Source organism: Seriola aureovittata, chromosome 3 (assembly GCF_021018895.1).
Source record: "Seriola aureovittata isolate HTS-2021-v1 ecotype China chromosome 3, ASM2101889v1, whole genome shotgun sequence".
In the NCBI taxonomy this organism is placed as follows: domain Eukaryota; kingdom Metazoa; phylum Chordata; class Actinopteri; order Carangiformes; family Carangidae; genus Seriola; species Seriola aureovittata.
The window spans coordinates 13,762,800-13,790,408 of record NC_079366.1 but is presented as its reverse complement, the minus strand read 5'-3'; the positions used below and the strand labels follow the sequence as shown (position 1 = coordinate 13,790,408).

The following is a 27,609-nucleotide window of genomic DNA, read 5'->3' as shown; positions in this document are numbered from 1 at the left end:
ATCTCATCCAAACGTTCCTAGACCAGCTATAGTAAAGCAAAGTTATAGAGGACTTTTGCTTAGCTGTCAGCTTATCGGAATCAGAGGGTTTTTTTCTGGACTCAGGATTTACTGTGTGTTCAACAAGTAAAGGAAAAAACAATCCGTCATTCGTTTCTCACGATGTCTCCACTGTGAGCAGCTTCAATACACCATGAAACAGAGCAGCAATAAAACATGTTGTATTTGTGTATGCAGCATGGTTGCAAACTTGATCCTTGATCAGAAGACTCTCGAGGGACTGCTTTGACGGGAAAGGCAAGGGTCATGTTACAGAGACAGCTGAAGGCATCAGTAGGCTAATTTTCTGTAACCTTGTTAGCTATGCTACTTCTTCTGTAAAGTTTGAACTGTAAAATGTAATCTGTGGAGAGACAGTAAACACAGCTATCCTTAAAAGTTTTGTTATCAATGTATTTAATTTGTAGGATCGCCCTGCATATGAGACTTACAACAACTCAGTTCAGAATGGTGGAGAAGTATCTGATAATGAATGCACAGTCAAAATATAATACTAAAGTTGCAAGAAGACATGTCAGCATTTTTTAATACAGTGTTCATTCCATATAATAAATAAAATCTAACCATTTTACCATACCAGCATAATGACAGATTATCCTGTAAGACTCCCACATGAACAATCACTATTACCCTACCTGTTTCTAATTACATTCATAGCAAACAGATTAATGAGCACTGTAATTCACACATTTACTTGAAAACAACAACTCAATGGCCGCTCAGTGCAGTTTTTGAAAAGTAATTCTGGAAAATTAAAATACAACACAGGCAAGGTTCAGGGACAGTGGCTACAGTGAACGGATAATGCATTGAACATCACATATTTATAAATATATGAGAATATCAGCATGTGAAAATAGACACCAGTGCAGCTTCAAGGCAAGAGATGTGCCAGGAAACAGATTTTTAATGAAGTATGCAGAGGCAATAGAAGTGCTCTTCAGACACGAATGCTACTGGACTGCCTCACTCTTTCTCTCTCTCTCTCTCTCTCTCTCTCTCACACACACACACACACACACACACACACACACACACACACACACACACACACACACACACACACAGAGTTATCTGCCAGGAAAGAGTCAGAGATCTGAAAGTGGAGTCTGCCACCTTTCCACCTTTAGCTCTTGTTAATCCCCCAGAGCTCACAGACTGGCCAGACTGAACGCACTCACCTGGTACAGACAAGAGCATAGTGAGCTGTGTGTGTGTGTGTGTGTGTGTGTGTGTGTGTGTGTGTGTGTGTGTGTGTGTGTGTGTGTGTGTGTGTGTGTGTGTGTGTGTGTGTGTGTGTGTGTGTGTGTGGTGTGTGTGTGTGTGTGTGTGTGTGTTGTGTGTGTGTGTGTGTGTGTGTGTGGTGTGTGTGTGTGTGTGTGTGTGTGTTTGTGTTTGTGTGAGAGAGAGAGAGGGAGAGAGTACATGCACATGTGTTTGTGTATGACTCTGTTATGTGCGCTCATGCACAGCTTCAGTTGTGCTTCAGTGCAGTTCTACTAAGCATTTACCTGGAAAGCCTATCAGTGCACCATCGTACCTCCAACCTCTAAACCTCAAAGTGATTTTTTTCCTTGTCATTTTCATGTCAAACCTCCCACGTTACACAGTAAAAGTTGCTGGTTGCTGTTGTTCTTGTTTTGGCCTTCTCTCCATTGTAAGCGTTTGTTTTCTTCACAAACCTTCAGATTTATCCTATTAGTTGCAGTATTGTGCTAAATATTGTTACAATTTTCTGCTATTAATGGTTTTCTTTCATTAAGAATCCCCAAGCTTTCCTTCCAAAGCTGGATACACAGACAGATTAAACCACAAAGAGCCAGATTTACTAACATGAACATGCAGCACAAGTTAGTGCTGCACCTTGCATTTAGCTTGTGCTCGCAAAACAAGTGAATTTAGCATGCAATTTAGTCAGCATCTGGGACGATCCTCCAATTATGAATCCACATTGAAGCATCTATAACTGGTGTATAGATATGATAACAAACATGGTCATAAGATATTTATAACAAAGTATAATATAACTAATTATGATATCTATTATATTCTGATTACTATTATTAAAGTATTATAAAGCATTTATCAACTGTTTATATTCATGTACAAATCATTCACAAGAGGGTTCAAAACTGTATATAAATGTGTTCAAATGTCATGAAGACATGTCCTTTATAAATGATAACTGTTACTATCAGTGTCATCAATCAAGTTCTAGTTAACAACATTCATTGTGTAACATTCATTGTGTAGAGTTTTATATTCTGTCATAAACCATCTTTAAATGCTTATACACTGTTTATAAATGCTAACAAGAGGTGAACACAAATTGTTCCTGGTACTTGTTAAACACAGGAGACACCAGGAACATCTAGTTTTAAAGTGGTTGACCTGTGTCTTTACAGATGTCATGTCCGAGTGATTGACACGTTTGGGACAGAGCCAGCTTACAATCATGAGGAGTATGCAACCCTGCATGGATACCGGACCAACTGGGGCTACTGGAACCTCAACGCCAGGCAGTATATGACCATGTTCCGTAAGAAAAAACTCACTTTCATAAGTTAAAAATCTGGGAATTTCTTTTTTTAAAAATCATAATTGAATGTGTTTTCGTCCAATACAGAGTTCCCATGTAATTCAGTAATCGTATATTGTAAAGGATGTGCATACATTTTTATATATAAATTTATTTAGGATTCTCAGAGAACTCATCAAGGGTGAACCTAATTAACAATGATGCCAGATTACACAATCAACAAACAGAAAAGTTAAAATAGTTACCATGAGAAATGTAATCATAAAAATAAATAACATCATCAGTTTAAACAGTTACAGACAGGTGATGGACGGTTATTAAGTACATTCTTAAAGAGGTAAAAGAGTGTTCAGTTTAAGGTTGCATTGCAAGAGACTGCATAAGTCTGCTGCACTAATATAAAAAGTAGTCCTTCTGAAATCAGTCCTGGCACGAGGCACCTAAAGAACCGGCCAATCACTGGAGTGGTCCAGGGTCCCTATGCAACGTAGATGTGATGCATGATGGTAATTTTCCAACCAGGGCTTTATAGACATACAGACACGAATACCTGTTGCGTCTCTCAGTCAGAGAAGAACAACCAAGCTTATTATAGAGGATACAGTGGTGAGCATTGTAGCTATCACCAGTAATAACCCTCATGCCTGAGTAGCAAACAAAATCTAAGTGCCTCAGAGTGAAGGCAGCAATATGTCTGTAAATTACATCCCAATAGTCCAGAACAGGTGGGAAAGTTGATTCAACAATGTTCTCGCTACAATTCAAAGGAAAGCTGGTTTAATTTCTGTATAAAAAGCCAATTCTTTGCCGCTGTTTGCCAACAAGGCTCCTGATGTGGTATTTAAATGTAAATTCGTCATCGCGCCAGATGCCAAGATACTTGTATTCTGTAAGCCTTTCGATATTTAAACCATTGACGGTAGAGATGTGCAGATTACAGTCGTCTATGTTTTTGGATCTCAAGAAAACAGTGATTTCTTTTTGTTTTATTTTGTTTTGTCTTTGCAGTAAGTATCATCTTAAGATTATAAGAGAATGTTGCAGTGCATGAAGGGAGAGTTGTAGTTTTTCGATGGCTGATTGAACAGAGTCATCAATACAGTGCAAAATAGTATTGTCAATGCAAAGACGCCCATTGTAACCGTCAGGAATACAGACTGGGCCACCCCCATCCTCACACATTGACGTTTGTCACATAAGTAATTCTGAAACCAGCTGAAAGGATCCATATCAAAACCACCAATGAGTAATCTTTCTATAAGTAGAAAACTATATCAAATTCTTGCGCTTACAGTTTCATATCCTCCCATCCTGAACTCATAAAAACTCAATTAGTTCAAGCATATGTATTGTAACTTGTAACTTTAAAACATGAAAGTTAAATTACTTCACTGTCATATTCACACACACAAAGATCTGTCATCAGTTTTGATGGTTTTTCTAAATATGATAAAATGACTGAAATTCAGTGTTTTCACTTTCTTTGACAGGTCTGGCTGCTTGTTCACATTAATTTAGGATAATGAGTTTAATGCCGCTATGCAACACCACAGCTTCTAACTAGTGTCCCTTCAAACTGTACCTGGTCTTTTGCTCATTTGCTTTTCTGTTTCATGCTACAAAATGTGTCTGATCTGCTGATTTCAAAGCCCTAGCTGTTGTCGTCTATCTCCTCGCTGTTCCTGACTAAAACACTGACTGCTTAAATCCCTTCTGCTCTCACATTTAGCTCTCAACAATGCCACGCTCATTCACCTATAGCTGGCACTCAAAAGCAGGATCATTATAACGTCAATAGGTGGCTGACTGCTTCACACTGTCCCAAACTATAATGATTAACTCAGCCTTTATCAGCTGCTCCATACGAGAGAGCAGCAGGTGCCGTCATTTATTACAGATATTCAATATATGAAAATGTACACTGCAAAAAAATATGAAAAAAAGGCTGTAACTGTGAGGACACAGTAAATAGGTTGTTTTGAAAAAGTTATTTTGAAATTATGAATATACTTGTAGTTCAATCTTGCAGCCAGTATTTAAAAAATATTTTCTGCACACCTTGTACTACCAAAACCATCTAAGCCCAACAGCAGCTGGCTTCATGACAGTTACTATTTATAATATTTAGGGAGGATATAATCATGCTGACTTTGCCATTGAACTGAAGCAAACAAGGATGCTGTGCTCTTTTTCTGTCTTTCTTCTCTGCCACTCACTCACTATGAAACGTTTTCTCTCCCCCCCCTCCCCCCCTCTTCTGTTCTTCTGTCTCTGTGTAATGTTTTCCCTCTCTCTTTGCTAATATCCTGCCTCTACTTATTACTCACATACACACATTCAGCTCACACACCAGACAACTCATTCATGGGCTTTGTTTCGGAAGAGCTGAATGAGACAGAGAAGAGGAGCATTCAGCAGAACAAAGTCAACAACATGGCTGTTGTGTACGGGAAAGAGGCCAGCATGTGGAAGGTACAGACATCAAATGACACACACAAAAACAAAAATTTAGTTGTTGCTGCTACAGATCCTGGAGCTGTATAAAAGCTTGCTATTTACTCCTTACAACAATGGCAAAACAAACTCAGACTGTCTTAGTATGTCTCTACTATTGTTAATCTTTTGTGTAATGCTGCTGTTGAATGTTTCCATGTATAAAATAAGTGAATTTCCTGGAGGGCGACAAAGTACATACAGAAAATGCATGCACACACACACACACACACACACACACACACACACACACACACACACACACACACACACACACACACACATTCAAATGGGTGAGTTAGGCCAAAAGGTTAAAAGCTGAATTCTTCATACAGCAGACACTTTCAGAGTTGACACATGCATATTTTCACCACACACACAGACACACAGACACACAAAACCTTATACTGCAGTGTTAAAAGAAAAATCCAATGACAGCATTTTGCACACCCTGCTGTTTCGTACCATTACAGTTCAGCTTCATGTGGCTCTAAATACACAATTGCACTACTTTAATTTACTGGCAATTTTTGTCTCAAAAGCTGTCTGCTCTTCCTTTGCATATTGTACATGGGCAATTTTGCCTCCATTGTTAAAATGATTATAGAGATGTTGTCTGCCGCCATTACTTTCCACCGTCTGTCTGTACAGTTCCCTGGATATCTTTATAGCTGTGGCTTGTGAAAAAGACAAGCACATAAGGGAGATGAAAAACTATTAAAGCACAATACTCTAATCTGCAGAAGCTTGGTGAAAAGGCAGAAAATATAATATGTGATTTTTGTTTTCTCCCTCTATCTTGTTTCCACTATTGTTGTATTGTTGTCTATCCAAATTTTTATCTGATTTTATTTTTCTCTTTCTCTCTCTTTCTGTCTTTTGTGGTGCACCTTTGTATCTGGCTGGATGCTCATTAGCTTCAGGTAAGGGCCCGTTACTTTCAACAAATACTGCTGCTATGTCCATCTCACAGCCCATGCATATGCAAAAAAAACGCAAGTTACTCTGAGCTGTTAACATGTCAAGAAGTACACACATGCACGCATTTATATAAACTCATTATCACGTCTCGTTTCAAAAAAGTGATTTTGTGAGAAGCTACTTATCACTGATTCACATACACGTTCAAAAGCACTGCAGTCAACACTCTTGAAGAGTTTTATGTATAATAGTGATTATCATTTCATGCTCTTAATTGTCAGAGAGCACAATGACTGGTCAGGCAGCCAGTCATTTGAAGGACGTCAGTATTATGTTCTAACCCAATGATTCAGTCTCTGAAACTTTTGACAACAGGGCTTAAAGTGGCCAAAGCGGCACTAATGGATGATGCCGAGCTTCTCAAGTGACTCCCACCTTATTCACAGCAATAATTTCATCATTTTGTGCTTCTATTGTCATCCATCTACTGAGAGGTTTCCACATTGAGATGTAAATTGAGGCTCCCAAACTGTCAGTAGAAGCACTGAAGCATCTTGGATGAGAATTGACTTTTCGCTAAACCCCTCCTCCAGACAGCAACTGTCCAATCACAGATTAGCAACCGTAACTAGTGGAAATGTCTCTGCCTTCCTGTTTATTGGATTTAGGAAAGATAACACTCTAGCAACCACAGCAAACATCATCTAAGATATCATTACATTTACCAAACACCGTTTGTCTGTCCTCATCCAGAAAGCCTTTTCTCTTGAAATGTCAAAAGTGAAAACTTTTAAAAATAGCAACAAGTTCAAGCTAAACATCTGAACAGGGTTACGTGAGAACAAAATAAGTCTGATCTCACATTTTTTCTTATCATCAGATGCCAGCTCAAAACAAGAAGCTTCCCTATTTCTGCCCCTGTTTGAAAACACGGAAGCATTGTTCCAATTATAACTAAGAAATGTGTGTGGTAAATCTGCGACTGATTTCATTGCCATCAACATACAGTACAGTATGTAGCATTTGAGAACAGAAAGCCTGACAGGTGTAGCAACAGCAAGGTCCTTAAACATCTGAAATCCACATGAAATGAGGAGAGGCATAAGAACGAGAACAGCAGAACATATTTATTACCATTTCTAATTTAATTCATGTTGTGACGTTGAGTAAGCTTGGACACACACACACACACACACACACACACACACACACACACACACACACACACACCACACACACACAGCTGCAAGTGCAGGTTATGGAATCTGCACTCTTCCACGCCTCTGTTTCTCCTACTGCTAATTCATGTTGTCTGCTGCACTTAGCGCTTGAGCTAATCTCCTAATTGGCTGGGAAAATCCTCACAGAGGAAGCTATCGATTGCTACAGCCTCCAATTACAACGGCGGGGGTCCGTACCATAGAACAGGGATACAGTAAGCTGCTTAACACCAGACGGCCAGTCAATACTCTGGCCCAAAGGTTACGCTCCATTCACATGATTCAGTTTTGGTTGTTAGCTGTTGCTGGTTGGTTGTTTTGTACTCCTAGTCATCATGCTCAACCTTGACTTTGAAAGTGTGACCCTCTGGCTCTCTCACACACACACAAAATGTATTGCTACTGTTGTTTGAAAAAATAAGCAGTGATGAATGCACATGAATAAGCACAAGTAACGCTTTATCAAACTGCACACCCACACAGGCCACAGCATGATGATTTTGCAAAAGAGATACACCTACTTGGTGAATGCTGCACAGCAGAGTTGAATGAAATTCTATTTTTTTCCCTTTAAGGTGTTTTTTTTTTCTTTCTTTTACTAAATATTCTTGTTTCATACATGGAAAATGTTCTTTTATTTTTGATACCAAAACTTTTAAACCAGATTCTGCATCTCAGGGCCAGTTTTAATGCTAGAACACAGAAGCCTCTCTGTCAATGGGTCTTGCAAATCAAGAGGGGGAGAGAAAACAGGCTAGTGGTATTAGCATTGCAGAGTGGTTCATCCATACTCTCAGGACAAATTTTTCTTTATATTTATGTTATATATATTTTTCAGAATGAAAAGAAATTTGATTTCCCCAAAACACGCAGCACAGGAATTAACAGTAGTTACCATCTACCTTTTTAATAGGTATGAGCTGTGATCAAATAACATATTTGCTCATTTTGAAACAGAAACAGAAAAATGTCAGTAAGAGCAACTAAACCACCGTGTGATTTGCTACATTAAAATACAATAAAAGTAATTATGGAGGGTAGGAGGTGAGAGAGTGGAGGGTTAACCAGCTGGAGATTCTGGCTGAGTGACTGCACTGTGTCTGTCCTCCTTCATGCTTCTTAAATAATGACTGGACTGCACAGTTTTGTTGTTTTCAAGTTGTGATTTTCTGTTTCCTGTTGCATTTTTGTGTGGACAGAAATCTTCATGAAAGTGATTTGAAAATGCAAGTTGTTTTCACATGTAAAAGGTGTTCTGTAAGATGTATGAACCGCGGACGTGGTCTTAGATGTTCCTGACACCAAAAGCTGACAGCCACACTTTCAGACCGCAGACAATTCACACCAAGATCAGAGACAAAACAAACACAGCACACTGTATTTGGGCTCAAAGTCTTTAATCATATTCTTCACTTTGCTGTTCTTTCCCAACACACTCTTTTTTCACACACCCCCCTCTTCACCCCTTGCCCTCCATCTCACCACCCCATCTTTTTCCCCTCCTCTCCCAGCAGGGTAAGGAAGGTTTCCTGCAGATTCTCCACAGGTACATGGAGGTCCACGGCACAGTGTACTATGAGACTCAGAGACCTCCGGAGGTCCCAGCCTTCGTGAAGAACCATGGCCTGCTGCCCCAGCATGAACTGCAGCAACTGCTGCGCAAGGCCAAAGTAAGAGATTGAAAAAAAATATTACCTGCAGACACACACACTTCATCTGCTGAATACTCACTACTGGTGTCAGACAGAGCGTACACAGACTCTTCATCTGCAGCTTCTATTCTGTCTCTCTCACAGGCTCACACTACCTCTCCTCACATTTATTCCATAACTGATTTGGCATACACACACGGCACATTGCAACAACTGATCTAAATACTATTAAAAAAATATATAAAACTATATTTATAAAATAACAGTTATGATCTTTTTTTTTCTAGCTCTTCATTGGCTTTGGTTTCCCCTACGAAGGCCCCGCCCCTCTTGAAGCAATAGCCAATGGCTGCATTTTTCTCCAACCCAAGTTCCACCCTCCTCACAGTTCACTCAATCACGAGTTTTTCAGAGGCAAGCCCACTTCTAGAGAGGTAAGCTCATTACGGTTGTTGTAAGTCACTAGCAAGAATATTTTTGCTGCCAAGTAACTTTATTCGTCAGTAGGTCCTTTAAAAGAACTGGGGCAAACTGTAGGTTCAGGCAGCACATGTTTGTGTTTAATAAGAAGCTGGAACATGGTCTTCCTGTTACAAAACGACTTATGTTCCTATTAATGGTTAATCACACAACTTTGGTGAAATCCCTGCAATACATTCTATTGGGCGAGTGCGTTCTTAATAACCCTGACAAGCACATCTTACAAATGTTACAAATAGATGTCTGAGTGCTGTGCTAAAAGTATCACATTAGAGAAATTTCCAAGGTATTACTGTAAAATATATTTATGCATCTGATAAATCAAATTGACTTTATTATCTATTTCAGTGCCCACAATAACATTTCAAAGACATTTATTTATAGAGTTCTGACTGTATGCCCTGCATGTGTCTTCTGTAGGTGTCCTCCCAGCACCCGTACGCAGAGCAGTACATTGGCAAACCTCACGTCATGACTGTGGACTACAACAACTCCCTGGAGTTTGACTCTGCCATCAGGGAAATCATGAGGACCAAGGTATTGTCACCCACTGTGCACTGTAGCATGAAAGGACAGAAAACGAGACTTGCTCTTAAGTATAGAAAACCTTTCTATAAATACTGGTTCAGTTTAAGTAAATAATATATAAATAATATTTTTGTATTGCCTGTGATAATAAATCACTCTATTCTTATATTGAGTGAGGTTAGATTATTTAAGTCCTTGTTCCATGTTTTAGGCGTTGATGTGTTTTGCTTACCTTTCCCATTAAGAACCTGTGATGAAGTTTAAAGTACTGGACCTGTTGTTGTCACTGGGACATTGATCAAGCTTTCCTAAAATTTAATACAACAGGACAGTAGCTTTGCTACAGAAGAGTCTTGCATAGCAAGTTTGTCAATATGTATGTTGCAGTCTGATATTGCAGTGCTGAACTTTTCCACGCAGGAAATGTGGGCTGGTAGAGAACATGAGGATGCTAGAAACTGCCAAGAGTGGGAGAGAGGTTAATTAAGGAGTCAACTGGGCACATTCGATCTTTCTGGAAAGCATGCGAGAGGGGGAGAAAATGGTAAAAGAACAGAGAGCAAAAGAGAAGAACATATAGACTAAGGAATAGAAAGATTTAGAGGGAGTCTGAGGGCCAGATCGACTAAAGCTTACGAAAGCCTTTCATTCTCATTAAAATGGAAGACCAATGTGCCAACAAGACACAATTTGCACTTTAAGATAACCACAGTATAAACCTTTTATATCTCAAACTAAGTGATGTTTTCAAAAGTTAAGACTGTAGGTGTAATCAAGTGCATGAAAGTGACACTTGCAAAGAGTTATTGAGCAGCAGAAAACTATTGTGCACATGCCTGTACATGACTACAGAACACGTGCAAGAGGCACGTGGGCTGTGCAGTAGATGTTCTTATTAAGTTATTTTTACATCTGACAGTGATATATTCACAGTTAAAGAAATGTTTCATGTTTTGTTCCCAAGTCATCAGATGACTCGCAGTATGGCTTTGGCATTATTTATTTCTATTTCAGCTATCTAGCTAATTCCATGTTCGAGCCACAGTAACACTCCAATAAAGAACCGATCTTGAATGCATGAAGGGCACTGAGGGATCATATACAGCAGGAAGACAGCTTGTCTGCCTGATCCTTTAAATGTTCTGTAATAGTTTGCGCCTTTGGCAGATTAGAGGTAGTCTGCATGGATATTAGACAAAAGGTGATATCTACAGTGATGGCTGTGCGTGCGTGCATGTGCGCACTGGCTGACTGCTCTGTCTCCGTCTACACTGTCAAACCACCGAGCGAGAGCTGATGGACCCCTTCACCCTTCACTGGAGGCACAATGCCCCAGCAAACACGCACATGTGCGGGCGCACGCACGCACGCACACACACACACACACACACACACACACACAAACACACACACACACATACACACACACACATGAGTCAGATAATATTATTCTGCTGGTACTTATTCAAACCCAAACCCAAACACAGACACATAGCCACAACTGGATCATAGCGTCAGGGACATTGAAATTGCACAGATCAGGCGTACCAGCTCAAAGAGCCTTACCTGCATATTACAGCCATTAACTACAAGACACACACAAGACAAACATACGCACATACACTGTGTGGAGGCTTATGTTCACTCATGCAGGACAAAGCAATCTTTGGCTGACAAGTCCTCATGTTCCAATAAATCCTTTCTCCATCTAGTTCTGTCTCTTTTCTGTCTCTCTTTCTCTGTCCTTTCTTTCTTTCTTTCTTTCTTTCTTTCTTTCTTTCTTATTCATCCTTGGTTTTGTTATTCCCTTACCATCCTCTATTCCTCCTTCTCTATCGCTGCATTTTTCAGTTTGTGTCCTTCATTCTCTCTCCCTCGCTTCTGACCTATTTGCTTGCAGTGAAAGCCCTTGGCCATCTTTGCACAAATTATGGTTCAATATTTCATGATGCAGTTGGTTAAAATCAGCATTTGCCTTAAAAGAAGGTGAAGGCTATTTTCCAAACCACATATTTTGATAAAAGTGGAATATTTTTGGTTTGTGGTACATTAATGTGGACTGCACTTGTGAACTATCCTTATTTAAAACCAATACAAAATCTCTCTCCGCAGGGCTGGTCTTGTAAATGAGAATGTGCTCTAACTCACCATGTCTGGTTAAGTAAAGCTAAACGAGAGAAGTAATAGAAAGAAAACTGTTACCTGTTCCTGTGTCACTCCTATTCACATGTTTACTTTCTGCTCCAGCTTACAAAGTAGATTAACATAAGGCTTTGATCAGATCTGCAGTGTGTGGAACTTTTTAAATTGCATCATCCCTGCAAACTCGCTTCTCAGTGGTTTTCTTGAAATGGGCCAAGTCTGATTTCACACGTGGCTGAACATTAGACAACTTTGATTTCAGATTGGAAATGCAATTTAGTGAGTTTTGTAACATTTACAAAAGCAGGTGTTTTGCATAAGGGCGTAAAGACAAGCCACCTCGATCTCTCTGAAGAGTGGTGTTCGTTGTTAAAAGTTTTGGTATGTTACACTTCTGTAACAACTTCTTTTAAGTCAGTCATGAAACTTTAATTCATATTTCTGTGCTGATTTAAAAAATATGGTATAAAGAAAGCAGTTTATTAAATCAGCTAATTCAATATATCTTAATACTAGCATTGATGTCAATGACATTTTACATTCATCCAGTTTTGTGTACGACAGTTTGTTCACACATTTGTTGGTATTAGCAAGAAACTCTCTTTCTCGCTCTCTCTCCCCCTACATATGTGTGTGTGTGTGTGTGTGTGTGTGTGTGTGTGTGTGTGTGTATATATATATATATATATATATATAGTATGTCGTCCAGCTCATCTCTAATTAGGCCAATCAAGTGTGCTTTAGTTATAAAACCTGCACATCATTGCAGGGTGTGATCTATTGGTATGCAAATAAAGCCTAATGAGTTTCCAAGTTGTGACATACTGTGATTAGGCCTTGCAGAAATCTGACAATAGAAACATTCATCTGCTGAAATTAACAAGAAGAGGGGACAATTTATTGCAATTAGTGTGAACAATGAAAGACAGGGGGAAAAAGGAAACTATAATACATGCAAAATATGAAAATTTAGCAATGTGTGTTTTTGTCTGTGTGTTTTTTCAGGTTAAGCCATATCTGCCTTATGAGTACACCTGTGAGGGGATGCTGGAGAGAGTACATGCCTACATACAGCATCAGGTGAGGTTCAGTCCATGTCAACACAAACGTACACAGAGCTGTGAGCACAACACCCACAAGCATAGATTGTCTCTTGTAGACACTACTCCTCTCTCACACATATAATCTTTTCACCAGCTCTCAGACTCCCTACTCTGCTCAATATTTCATCATTGTGTGCACTGAACATCTCAGCTTATGTGTGTGTCTGTCTGTGTGTCTGTGTGTCTTTCTGTGTGCGTGTGTGTGTGTGTGTGTGTGTCTCTGTTTCTGTACTCCATGTATGTAGACTTGTGATTAATCTACATGCTAACTCTCATTACGAACCACATATCTGCCCGGCAGCTCTAAAGCAGAAGGTCTTCTGACACTAATGAGGAGGGATGATTAAGGAGAAAGAGGCAGAAGTGTGAGGATGATAATGATATAGGAGTGGCAGGAAAGAGACTTTCTTTTTTTAATAATCCCACATGAGATGTCAGACAAACTGCAGAGGGTCTCTGGTCAACTTTTGTCAGCTCCTGACTGGCAGCTGGTTTGGACTCAGAAACTGCTACTACAGCATTTATACTGTCAAAAGAGAGACAGGAGAAGATTTAACTACATTTCTGTTTACCAAGATTTAACATAGAAACCTGGGCTAACAGTTGGTGAATCTTTGTGCTTTCTCTAGTGTTTTTGTTTTACTTCTATTGTATATCTGTCACATTATATTTCATTATTTTTTAGCATATATGCATGCATGGTGCATATGTGCATGATACACCAGCCTGCTATAGCAGCTGGCTAAATTAGCACCTTCTTTTTGTCTCACACTTGGATTTTTAAGCATGATTAACATACTTTTATATTAATTCTTTTAATTCAGTCCTTTGTAAGGCATATTGGACATGTAGGCAGCAGAGGCACAGAGTGAGACAGCAGCTGAGCTCTTGTCAACTTGCACAGCTGTTTGCCACTGACATATTAGTTAATGAGTGTTGAACTGTTTTCAGTTTACTGCCATGTCTCACCATGTGACCATGGAAACCACTGACATCAAACCAAGAAAAACAATGCAGGGCATAGTATTGCTGTTACACACCCCCACATCAGTCATCCAGGTCATCCAGTCTGGGTCTACAAACACTGTTTATAAATATCATATATCATATGTAGCTCAACTTGCTATATTAAAGTGGCATAGACAAGTTTTTTTCTTTAACTTCTACTTCATTATGAAGTAAATGTTCATTGCACAATATAATGGCTATAGAATAATGACATGATCTTCGTTTGGATTGGTTATACGATTCTGTCTGCCACCAGGCACAAAATTTCAAAAAACGAAGGCTCGATTTACAGCACACAGGACGTGCTTGTGCAACCAAAACAGAAAGAGCATATTGCTTTTGTTTTCCCCGGTAGCTATCAGTTGCTTTCTCCAGTTAGCAGAAATGGCCGACAGTGGAACAACCGGAGTGACTGTGGAAACTCTACCCAGCAAAAGAAAAAGAGCCTCGTTGTCAGAGAGGGTGAAGGGGGAGAGTGAGAAAAACTGGGGTAAAACAAGAGTGAACCTCAGATGGGCATTCACTCAGTGGTGAGAGCCATGGTCAGACTGTGACAGAAATTCAACCCTGGACCAGAAAGAGAGCCAATAATGTGACTGATAGGGCTGGTAAAAACTTTATGGATTTTCTTTACCACTTGGAAATGTTATGGGGGGAAAAGTTGTCTTTTGCCACTTTAACTGTGTACAGTGGCAAGAAAAAGTATGTGAACCCTTTCGAATTATTTCGAATTTGTCCTAAAATATTGTCAGATCTTCTAAGTGAAAATAATGAACAAACACAATCTATTTTAACTAATAATGCAAAAATCATTACACTGTTCTTGTGTATTTTGAAAACATCATTCAAACATTCAAAGCATGTGAAGCAAGCTAATATTATCAACAAACAACAAAAATTGTTCCGCTAACGTACTGCTCACGCTACGCCTCCTGTATAGACACAGTGTTACAGTACAGTAGTAGCAGCAACCTCTAGCATGCGATACATGCTGTTAGTAGTGTTGGCTATAACCAGTAGCTATGGCAGTGGAGTAGTGCCCTCTAAGCCACCATTTATCCTTCCCAGGCAGCAGACACTGTAGAAAACACTTGCTGTATGAAAGAACCTACTGTTAATATACTCTCCACCAAGCTGCATCACAATTCTGCCAATAAACACAGTAAAAGACACATACTGAGGTATTCTTCCAACAGTGGTACAACAATAATATGATTGCACCTATTATTTCTACTGTATCTTTCACCTACAGGACTTCTGTGCCCCAGATCCTGCCTTCATTCCAGCCAACCTCTCCAAACAGGGGTCTGCTGGGGGCACCAGGATTACTGGACCTCTGTTTGTGCCTCTGCCCAATTCCACAGCTCTTGGCTGGGCCTCCAATGTGACGGCTCCCCCTGCCTGGCCTCCTCTCAGCTCCCTCAGGCTGCTCGTATCTCAAGAGGGCCAGTCCTGTGTGGAGGCATGTCAGTCAGCAGGCTTCATCTGTGAGCCAGCTCACTTCCGCTTCATCAACAACAAGGAAGCCCTGCGCGGGTAAGTCAGCCTAAAGTAATTTACTGTCTGCCAATCAAACTTTAACAGGAAGTTTAGATCCAACAAAACAACAATACTTTTCGTTACAGTGTTTGGGATTCCGTCATGTCATGCCCACAAAAATCATGATAACAATACTGTGACGTCTCATCACACATTGTAAGCTTTGTCTGTGTTCAATATTAAGAAAAATTGTAAATGAACAGGCAATGTTGTGGTATATTTTTCAGTACAAACATAATGAGCCAGATGAATTGAAACAAAGGCTATGGGTCCAAAAGCCTGGAAGGATATCTTCTCAGATATTAATTGAAAGTAAATGTTGTTCCTTTTGAAGTGAAAATAAAAACAAATGTGCTTATCTTAGATTCTACATTCAAACTTTACATGAGAACGAGTGAGGCAGAGTCTCACCAGGTATTTACTTAGTTTACTGTATCAGCTCCAGGCAGGTGAAGCAGAAACTTCAGTTTCAGACGTTGCCTTTTTTTTCTGAAGCTCTTAGACTGAAAGCGGGCTGGTGTTTGAGTCTCTCCTCCAAACACTCCCGTCCTGACTACTTTCAGTTCCAACTCTTACTCTTTGTTCTCCTTTCATCCTCCAAGTATCTTCACTTTTTTTCTGTGTGTCTTAGTTTACAACACCTCTCTCCTTTGTTCCTGTTCCGTTACTCCTCCTTGTAGCTCAAGTCTGTTCTCTGACACAACTTATCTTTCTCACAATGACATCTCATACCTGCAAGTCTTTTCTAACTTCCTTGTGGCATCTCCACTAAATTCCTTCCCTCTCGTTTTAAATTGGCATCTGTCGCATGATGAAAGTGATGAAATCTCTCTCTTTTCTCTACTTTCCATTTATTTTGAGGTTATGCCAGTTCCACTTTCCTCTTACTTGTTTCAAATAAAAATAACTTTTTATTACTTGTATTAAGTAAGTAAGTTTCAAAGTTATGCTTTGAAGAAGTCAACAAGAACATTTTCAAATCGATTGAACCCAGTGTGTATTCAGACTTCTGCCACTCTGTTTCATCCTTCAGGTTGGAGGTGCAGTGCGAGGTGGTAGACTCAGAGATCAACCACATCCTCCCAGCGTTCTCAGTGGTGCGACAGGAGTGCGGCCTCCAGCGGGAACCCCTCCTCTTCAGCTGTGCAGGTCACTCCCCCAAATACAGACGTCTTTGCCCCTGCAGAGACTTCCGCCGCGGCCAGGTGGCGCTGTGCAGAAACTGTTTATAATGGCAGGGAATGTAAAGGACAGACAGAAAAGAATTAGACACAGATAGGTGGGGTAAAGGGACACTGGAAGGCAGCCACAGCCAGAGCAGGTGTGACAAATTACCTAATGGTGCAGAGAGGCAGCTTCCCCCTAAAATCAGTAAACGTGGGATGATGAGGAACAGGCATGCAGTGATTTGAAGAGCTTGAAGTAGGCTTGGATAGCTGCCAAGCTGATTGTGGTTGACTGTAGTTGTAAAAGCAGCCGTTATACTGTAACAGGCTGGAGGCATATAGCAGCAAGACTTGCTAGAACAGGGTAGCAATGACACCAGGTGTCGTTACAACAAGGAAGTATACTCTACTTAAGGGTAAAGGCTGGGTTACAACTCACCAAGCCAACCAACGTTCACATTAACCCTCCGACAACAGGATAACAGTTTCTACAAGATGTGATACATTTCATTTTTGGAACTGCATCTTGCAAAAAATAATGGCTTGGAAGTTGAAAAATGTACACTTGTGACTGCAAAGAAACTCTGTATTGGGACTATAGTGTCATTCTATGACAGAGTCCTCAAATATTGTGGCTTGGCGAAGGCAACCTCGGGTCAATATCCAATCTCCACTCTGCACTTGGACAAAGGATGATGGACAGCCGGGTTATCTCCCTCGGTTTTTCCTCCCTCCTCCAATGACGGACAGAGTCATTTATCAGACTGAACCCCAAGTCTGAGGCAACATCGGTAAATGCAATCATCTCTGGTCGCAAAAAGAAAGGAGGACAGAGGACAAAGATAAAGGGTACAAGATTATTTTTCAATAAATAAGCCTTCAGAGCTCTCAGCTGGATTTTTAAAGAGTCCTCTGGGCTTTTGTTGGGGAAAAAAATGATAAAATAAAAAAATCAGAACAGATCAAAGTGTCGAGGTGGGTTTTATATTGCATCTGGTCTTCACTCAGTTCTTGGCTATCTTTTTAAGTTGGAAGATTTCTTCTCTTGCACTTCCCTGCATCCGCATTCATCCAGATTTCCATCAATCCATCCGACTGTAGGGAGGGACGTTTGATCCCCTTCACAGGGAGACGACGGCCAGCACAGGCTGAAAGATGTCAATTATAAGTCAAGGAGAAAGTTTTAATCAGTTGTTACACATATCTACTTTTGCTCATAACAACAATGTGCTTTTACTTTTTAAAGTTATTAGATATTGAAAATAATATTGTATAATATTGTTTTCGGCTTGTCTGTCCATACGTCCTTACTTACAGTACATCGGCCACATTCTCGTGGACACAATATCTCAGTAACAGCTTGATGGAATTTCTTCAAATCACTCAAGGATGAACTAATTAGACTTTGGTGGTCAAAGGTCAAGGTCACACTGACCTCACAAGGCATGATTTTGGCCTTGTGAAAGCAATATTTTGGAAACTCCTCAAGGGAATCCTTTCAGATTTGGCACAAACATTCACTTTGACTCAAGGACAAACTGATTCGATTTTGGTTGTCAAAGGTCAGGGTCACGGTGACTTTACAAAACATGGTTTTGCCCCTGTGAACGCCATTTTTCGAGAACACAAAAAGTGTTGATACAACTGAAAGGGTGTAGTTCTAGTTTCCTTCATGAGCACAGCAGGTGCTATCCTCCATGACAAATACATTGCTTTTCCTGTTACTGCTTCACAATAAAAGGCACTTTGCCTTTTGCCCATTTAATTATTTTAATGCGAAGTGGCAGCAGTAGAAAATGTTGCTGATATCAGCTGATATGCTGATGCTGGGTGCACGCTGATGCATGCAACACTGAGTTACACGCATTAATCTTTTCCTATGAATCCCTGGTGTGTAGGTAGACCATTTGAACTCACCATGGCAATGGCGGACTCCGCCAGCAGAGAGATAATTACTAAATGTAAAAACAACGAGTGGCTATTGCAGAAGCATCAAAAATGGGGTTTGATTTCATGAAAATGATGTGACTCAGGTGGTAGAGAAGGTTGACCACTGATGCTGATCCCCTGGTGGGTGGTACGATCACCGACTCCTAGGGTTGCGTCAGAAAGGGCATTTGACATGAAAACCTAAATCAGCCAAATCAACTACGCAGATTGTGTTCTGCTGTGATGACAGCCAACAGAAGCAGCCGAAAGATGACGACGACAACAACAACCACCACCACCACTGTGGTCCTTTCACACCACATTTCGACATTGGCCTCCAAACTAAAGTTTCTCTGAGACATTGAGGCGTCCTAGTTTGTCTAGGTCAGTCCCGAGATGCAGCTCCATGTCCAGGTGTCCCAAATCTCTGACATCTCTGTCCTCTTTTTCATGACATGTTCCAAATGCCTCCAGCTACGTCGTATTCTTCCCTGTGACAGTGAGATTTTACTCATAAAAACAGGTGTTTTATGGTTATTTTTGTTATTTATCCGCATTGTCATGTTTCATCACATTTCAGTGCATGAGGCCTGTGCAAAATGCTTGAATTATGTAACATCAAATTACCAGCAAGAGGAGTCAGTTTAACTTGAAAAGTAGTGTCAGTTTGGTATCTGGTGTAAAAGTTTGTTTTTGACAAATTTATTCCAGTAAAAACAGCATCTCATGTTTTGTTATTCCTTCATGGTGACGGCAGCCAGAGCCGGAGGCATTATCTTTTTGGGTTGACCGTCTGTACGCCCAATTCTTGTAAACCGCGAGGCGCTATTTATTTTGTTTTTTTTAATCAAGCCAGGCCAGATTAACCACAACAATATTGAAGGTTGTCCCCATAATCAATACAAAGCTTCTTGATTAACTAAGAAATTATTAAACAATAAATGATGACCTCTGTGTGTGTGTGTTTGTGTGTGTGTGTGTGTGTGTGTGTGTGTGTGTGTGTGTGTGTGTGTTAGAGAAACAGAGATGCTCTCAGTCTGTATCCCAGTGATTAAAGCAAAATTCAATGAATAATAAATCACAGGTGTGAATGCCAAAGTAGATTCATCAAATCCTCATTGACCTGCACCACCGTGGGGAAAAAGTGTCACCCCATTCACCAGCTCACTGTGATTTCAATTTAACAGCAGTAGCAATTCAAACTGCAATGATCTCCATAATTCATCCATCTACTTGAGTAAAATGTTTACAATGATCATAGGAGAGCAGTCATTGCCCCATACAGAAAAGCAGTTCTTTCCCTTCATGGACACGGCACATCAGAGCAGGCTGCAGCCAGTGGAAAGGTTCAGGTATCACATCTATGAGCATAATGTGTGACCATGACGATTCATTCGTTCATATGAATTGGTTTGTTTCTTCTTCTCGTGTCACCCTGTGGCAAAAAAGTTAGCTTAACTGGCTTAACTTAAACTTAACTAAAAAGTTAGTTAAGATTTTTAGATGAAAGCAATAGGTCAAAATTTTTGGGAGATATATTGGAAAATATTTACTAGTCTCATATCAGTAGGTTCGATGAGAAGCCGGAGCCGGGCGACAATAAGCTTGGCTTTGTAGTAACATTTCTTGGCTGGGTGCCGTCACTTCTTGGAGTGAAGATGGCAAGCAACCAGTGAGGAGACTCCAAGAAGTCTTTGCTTCCTTAATAAACAAATATAAATGTGACATCAATTCTCTCATTGAACTCTCAGTAAGAATAACAAACAAGCACATTTCCCACAATCTCAAAGTATTCCTTTTAGGTTAGGAAACGATTGTGGTCATGGTCAAACATAAAGAATACTGATACAAATAACACTGGCTCTCAGTACTACACAGGGGAACAGAGGCATCCGTTGAAGAAATTAAACACTTGTTATGCCCATGCTCTTCTCTGACCTCCAAGACTTTACTTTTAACTGCACTGTATGAACTTTACACTATTTCCTGCTAAGCAACAGATATATATTACTAATGCAAATGAGCTGAATATGAATGTAACTCTTAGGAGACGAGGTTCATAGTTGTGGTTTGGTATTTGCAGTAGTTTCTGTGCAAGGGGCCATATACTGTACTGAGGCTAAGCATACTTTTATGAGATAAGATATACATTTTTACCCTATAAACTCAGAGCTTTGTGTCTCTCTCTCTGCAAGTCTTTTTCCACTCTCAGGGTGACTTTCAAACTTAATACACATGGCTGCCTAGTAACCAGATGAGAAATTGGGAAACAGCTGCATTTCCTTTTTGTTGGACCCCCCGTCAAAAAAATCTCTTGACATGCCTCTGAAGGACACAGACTGTGTGTGTGTGTGTGTGTGTGCGTGCGTGCGTGCGTGCGTGCGTGCGTGCGTGCGTGCGTGTGCGCGCGCGCCTGCCTGCCCGCCCGTGAGTGAAGATACACCACACAGCATGAGCCTAAGTAGTTGTTAAAATACCTTCAGGCTACAATCCAAGCTGAATGTTTTTTAGTTTCCACTATTCGTTTGAGTGAAGCCCCCATCCAGACAGAATAACATAAACCAAACCACTTTAGCAAGTAAAGCAAAAGAAACAAATAGTGCAAAAATATGTTATAACTGAATTTAGATGCCAGTGCCAGCCACATTATTGGTCTGCATTTGTTCTCTGCCTTTGATAAAGATGTCAAAAAGACATTTCTTTGCACCTTCACCGAGGAGAAGACTTCAGAGCCTAAAGAATATTGAACAGCATCCAGGATCAGTTATCAGTTTTATCATGGTAATATTCACAGCTCAGTGTGAAGACTGGTGGAAATGTTTTTTTGGCTGATATACCAGTGAATCCACAGTGGGGAAACATTTACACAGAGAATGGCTGATTGCTGAGAGTGATTCCTAATCAAACCTCCTTCACTGAAAACTGCTCGTCTGCCTTCTGTTTAAAAAAGGTTCATGTTTGACTAAGACTCAAACTAAACATTTGTTCTGATGCAGCTTTTTGTTCTCCGACAGAGAGAAGCGTACATGCACATTCTAATTTCCAATCTCAATGTTTGTTTCGGGCTCCACAGTGGTGAATATGCTTCACATGCATGGTTGTAAACAGTGTGTTCTTTGTGAAGCTCATGACAAGCAAAACTGAAAGAAATGATTCAGCCGGCATGAACCTGATCTTAAAAAAATATATATATTTTGAATTAATTTTGTTGAAGAGGTGCTGGCAGACGACAGCAGTGAGTGAGTCTCAGTTGAGGGAATTTGACACCTGTAGATTTGTAGAATAAGATTTTAGGTCTGCACACTCATCGTGTAGCTGCAACAATTAGCGGATTCGTGTTTTTATTTGATTTATCATCGACTAATCTTTTGAGTAATTTTTTACCCAGACATGCCAAACTATTGATGGTTCCAGCTTCTCCGTTGTGCTGCTGCTTTTCTTTGTCTGAATGTGAAGGGCGTTAGTCACTATTTCCTGACATTTTATAAACACAGCGATTACATGATTAATCAAGAAAACAGGTGGCAGAATCAATGACGATAATGTTTAGTTGCCAGCCCTACGTACAACATACATACAGTATATTTATGTGTAAATGTAGCAATGCAACGATGTAATAAAAATACTCCGTTACAAGTAGAAGTCCTCCAATCAAATGACATGAGTATTATCAGCTGAATGTACTGAAAGTATCAAAAGTCATGTATCTGTTGTGGAGCCTTGCCAGGGTCATTATATCTTAATGTATCATTTAATTATGATAATTGAGGCACTAATCAGCATATTAGTGTTGTAGCTGGTAGAGGTGGAACTAAATGTTTTAACAGTTGTATAGTTTTATGTAAAGCAGCACAATATATTCATAAAAGAGCTAATAGAGCTCAATTAATTGCAAAATATTTTTAAGCAGAAATGCCAAACATTGCTTCTCCAGTGTGAGGACCTGCTGCATTTCTCTTGTATTTTACTTGTAAACTGAATATGTTACGACATTTGAAGATATCACCTTGGAATTTATGTAACTTGGATCGACAATTCAGAGATCAAATTATTAACTGGTTTAAGAAAATGATCATTAATCAACAATGAAACAATCATTAGTTGTGGTCCTACTATAGAATAATGTCATATTTTGTATGTACAACTTTAACTTGTAGAGTGAAAAAAAAAGAAATACTGAAGTAAAGTACGTCAAATTAACTCAAGTACAGAGTAAATGAGTAAATATACTTGTGTGGCTATTCTGTCTTTCCAACTCCACATGCTTCTCTGTCTTATTTTTGTTTGTGTCTGTTTTCAGGCTGTGTGGGTGACTGTATCTACAAAGCAGAATTAATGAGCTTATTATCAGTCCTATTTGGTCTGTCAGCTGCTATGGAATTTGAATTAGAACCACATCTAAGCATATTATTTATGCTGTTTAAACAATAATTAATCAGTACAGGAACAGATTGATGTACACAGCTGAATAATTACCAAGCCATTGACAATAATAAATATATAACTCAAAGGAAACATGTTTGTCAGAACCTGCCGTTCTTCAGCTTAAGATTGACAAACGCGTGGACGTGTCGTCATAGCAGCCTGCATACATACATGATGTGTTCCAATTACCTCCACACACATTAAGTTTATACGCACAAGCACTCATTAGATCTCTCTGAGGAACGCAGGGAATCCTTTAAAAATTCACTGCATACCCTCCCTGCCCTTATACCCTATCGCTGATTACAACAAGACTTTCAAGACACGAACACACACAGACACTAGATTTTAACCCAAATCCAGACTCTAATTTTTCACCCCTTTCCTCCCTCTTCCTCTCCCTTTTGTTTGTGTTTTGACTCTAAGAGATCTCACAGGTCCAATTTGCCCACCAGACCTTTGGCACAACAGTCTTGCTGACACACACTTTGTTTGTTTGTTTGTGCATTGTAGCTGCTACAGTATGTGTTGCCCTAATTACCACTTCCCCTGGTTTTTACCTCAGCATACTGCTCTGCCTCATTCAGCTTCGGATCCTACAGCAGTTTGTTTGTGTGTGTGTGTGTGTGTGTGTGTGTGTGTGTGTGTGTGTGTTTGTGTGTGTGTGTATGTGTGTGTGTGTGTGTGTGTGTGTGTGTGTGTGTGTGTGTGTGTGTGTGTGTGTGTGTGCATGCATGCGCACATTTGAGTATGCACATGCATGATTATGTATGCGCTTTTGTATTGATGTGTGGAAGTAAGTGAAGGCTTTTGGGTGAACGTATGTGTGAGCTCGCCTACACTTGTGAAGACAAACACTCGTCTCTTTGTAGTACTTTCTCATGCTTCCTGGCGCAGCACTTTAATGAAGCCAGAATCCTTTTGAAGTAGGGGAGGAGGAGGATGCATCCAGTGCCTTTTGTCATGTGGTCAGATCCCCGCTGGGCTTTTCACATCAAGGTGGAGTGGGCCTGTTTCCTGTTCACCTCAGTGCTGCTATTTCAGCGTCTCCCTCTGGAAAGAAAGAAAGCTCCCCTGCTGTGCCAATACTGAAGATTAGCAGAGTTCAAACTTGGGAATCCATAGCGATGAAGCAGCAGTGTGGGTTTTTAAATAGGTATATATGCATTTATGCAAGGGGGTTGACAGCAATTGAAAGCAACAGGAAGATCTAAATGTGTAGTGTGTGAATGAATCGCTCTTAATCTCCAGCACAATAAGATGGAGCTGTGATTCACATTTGCTTTGTAGTATTATATCTCCAGACCTACCAGGAGAGTGAGAGACAGATTGAAAAAAAAAAAGGAAAGGAAGGAGAGATGGTGATAAGGTTCAAAGTTGAAGCTGTAACGGGAGGAGAGGGAGAAAAGAAGAAAAGGAGGAGGAGGAGGAGAAAGAGATTGGAGCCACAATAAGTCATCAGTATCCTTGTCAATAATGCATAGGTGACTGGCTGACTCCTGCTGAGCGTCGACGTGAGCCTGAATAAATAAAGTTGTGTGTAAATAAAAGAGCCGCTCAAATATTTTAAAGAGCAGCAAATCAACGACAGATACCCTAGGTGAGCGGGTGAGAGAAAATCCCTCATCCCCCACCCTCCTCCCTCTCTCTTTCTTTCTCTCAGTAGAGGACAGTGGCTCAAAGTGGTGTGTAACAATAAGCTATGCAGATTTTAGAACACTTTAAGAGTAACCTGTGTGTGCTTACTTGTTTATTAGCATGCATTTCTTCCATTTTTGTTCTCTTGCCCAGGCTCCCCACGACAACTCTCCACTCTTAATCTCCTCTCTAACCACATTTCTTCCTCACCTGCAGTATGCCTCTCTTGTATGCACTCCTCTTTCCAACTATTCTACCATCATCCCTGTATCTCTGCATCTGTCGTCCCCTCCTACCTCTTTCATAGCTGCCATAGGTGAGGCCAGCTAAAACTGATAAGGATCCCCTCAGGGAGGTGCAGTAATGAGGTAGAGAACTAGTGAGAGAGAGAGATTGAAAAATAGGGGCGCCTGATTCTAAAAGAGGTGTTTCAGCAGCGGTAGTCATGGCACAGTAAGATACATGCAGTGATGTAGTGGTAAAGAAAATGCTGGCTGAAGTGTAACCTTCGAGTGGTGTTCCTCAAAAGGCACTTACAGAAACTACCCACAACAATGTAAAAAAAAATCACATTTTGATGGACATTTCCAGCATGGGTTGACTTTTTGCTCACTGTCTGGACTTTCCTTAAAAGCCACCATATAGAATTTGAAAACCTCCAATGTTGTTGCCCCCAATGTTTGAGCTGATAATGGTACAATGGCAGACAGCGATTCACACTGATACCATCCATCCATCCACTTCAGTAGCAAATGGGCGTTTTATAGTAGCGGCAGGCTGAGCAAGGTAGTCCAGACGTCCCTCTCCTCAGCAATGTCTTCCAGCTCCTCCTGGAGGATCCTGACATGTTTCCATGTCAGATAAGATGAAATCCCTCCAGCATGTTCTTGTTCTATCCCATGGTATTCTACCAGCTGGACATGCCCAGCAGTCCCTCAAAGGGACCCACAAAGGAGTTATCCTTATCAGATGCCTGAACCACCTCAACTAGCTCTTTTTGAGGCAAGTTCCCTCTGGATGTCTGAGCTCTTTACCCTGTCTCTAAGGTCTCTGACTTGTGGTCACACACTGTGTGGTACACGGACAGCTGTGGACACCAGGGATACATAGTTGCTCTCATTTATACTCTGCTTCGAGTCCACTTGGGGGACTGGCGACATCCATGCAAGAAGAATAAGAGCTACTTTGTTCAGACTGTAGTTGTTCTTTAAAAGGTCAGTTGTAGAGGTGAGGGTTGCGGTGGACCTCCTCACAACCCTCTCCTCAAACTCAGTGTCCATGTTTTTTCTCCAGTGTAGCGTAGTGGCCACACGGACTTAACCAATAGTTGGGTACGTGAATGTCTGCACTGAAGCCTCACATACACCCTCCAGTGATGAAATTTACATCACACGGGCTGTCCTGAGGCTCAATTTTACCCTCCCTCATGAACAAGATCTGCAGATACTCAAGAGTCATTCCCATGGGGCAGCAACTCACTCCCAACCTGGAGGGAGCAATCTATCGTTGTCAGGCAGGAAACCATGGCCTCAGTCTCGGAGGTGCTGAATTTCATCTCGACCACTTCACGCTCAGTTGCAGAACACCCCCAGCGAATGCTAGAGGTCACAGTCCAAAACAGCCAACAGAGCTACATCATCTGCAAAGAACAGAGAAGTGATTCTGAGGGCCCCAAATCTTCTCCATCCCAGCTACACCTTTAGATTCTGTCCATGAAGATCACAAACAGGATCAGTGGCGATCAAGTGAAAACTAAACATAAAAACAAACACAAAACATAAAGGTATCTAGATAAAAGACAGATACAATTTGTTTGAGATGTGAAATGTTGTAGATATCTAGGTCGCATATAAGTACAATTTCAACATAACTTAAGTGATTATATTTCAGTGTATTGTTAAGACTGACTACACATTGAAATATAGTTCATTACTGTGTATTATTGACTGCCTAGATATTCCCTGACCTAAAAATCAACAAATATATGATTATTGGGGGACATGTTTAGCTTTATCCCATATTGTGTCTCATGATGAATATAGTTGTCTGGGACACTTGCATAAAAAAAAACAAAAAAAAAAAAAAACAGTCCAAAACAATAAACTCCAAAGCTTGTCCTTGCACAAACCGTCTCCACAGCCAATGGCACTACTGCATCACTCTAATGGTTTGTCATAATACTGTCTGAGTAAAGGGCTGCTGAGTCTTGTTAAAGGTGCCCTCTGAGGTTGACAAGCATTAAAACAAATACATTTCAAAATAAAACGAAAGCCAATTGAGTCATGAATGAGGATTTAAGAAGAATCATTTGCTAATTGTCTCTTTCCTCTCATCTTGTTTCAAGCAGTAAATGATTCCGTTCAAAGAAAAAGGACAGAAAAACGGAGAGAGAATGATGAAAGATGGCGGAGAGGCGAAGAGCTGGTAGACAGGCTGGCCTCGAGCCTCCCTCTGCCCAGTGAGGGTGCTCAGCAGGCGGGCTGAGGAGATGAGGAGGCCCCTTTGAAAAGGATTGGAGTCAGAGCATCTTTTAACATTCATCCAACGCGTCCTCTCTGATGTCTGAATCAACCTTGAACGCCCGTCACTTCACACACCGACCAGATCACATAATAAGAAAGCAAACAAGCAAGACAGCAAGCAAGCGAGAAAGAGAGACTCAAAGACAGAGAGTGGCAATTACCTGAAGTGAGCTATCATGTGAAAAACAGCAAACTGAAGTGTTCACAGGGGAGACCGGAAAATTCCCCAGTAAATTAAGAACAT

General features: G+C 40.5%; 1 protein-coding gene across 1 annotated transcript in view; it reads left to right on the top strand.

The window, feature by feature from the left end:
* Positions 1–19,728, top strand: part of LOC130166711 (alpha-1,6-mannosylglycoprotein 6-beta-N-acetylglucosaminyltransferase B-like) — a 119,369-nt gene extending 99,641 nt beyond the window's left edge. Inside the window, exons 10-18 of the mRNA XM_056372428.1 lie at positions 2,466–2,599; positions 4,941–5,071; positions 6,010–6,015; positions 8,745–8,903; positions 9,173–9,319; positions 9,786–9,902; positions 13,041–13,115; positions 15,399–15,682; positions 16,719–19,728. Of these exons, the coding sequence (XP_056228403.1) occupies positions 2,466–2,599; positions 4,941–5,071; positions 6,010–6,015; positions 8,745–8,903; positions 9,173–9,319; positions 9,786–9,902; positions 13,041–13,115; positions 15,399–15,682; positions 16,719–16,917 (1,252 nt within the window). The 3' untranslated portion in view covers positions 16,918–19,728. The remainder of the gene's footprint in view (positions 1–2,465; positions 2,600–4,940; positions 5,072–6,009; positions 6,016–8,744; positions 8,904–9,172; positions 9,320–9,785; positions 9,903–13,040; positions 13,116–15,398; positions 15,683–16,718) is intronic.
* The last annotated feature ends 7,881 nt before the right edge of the window (positions 19,729–27,609 follow it).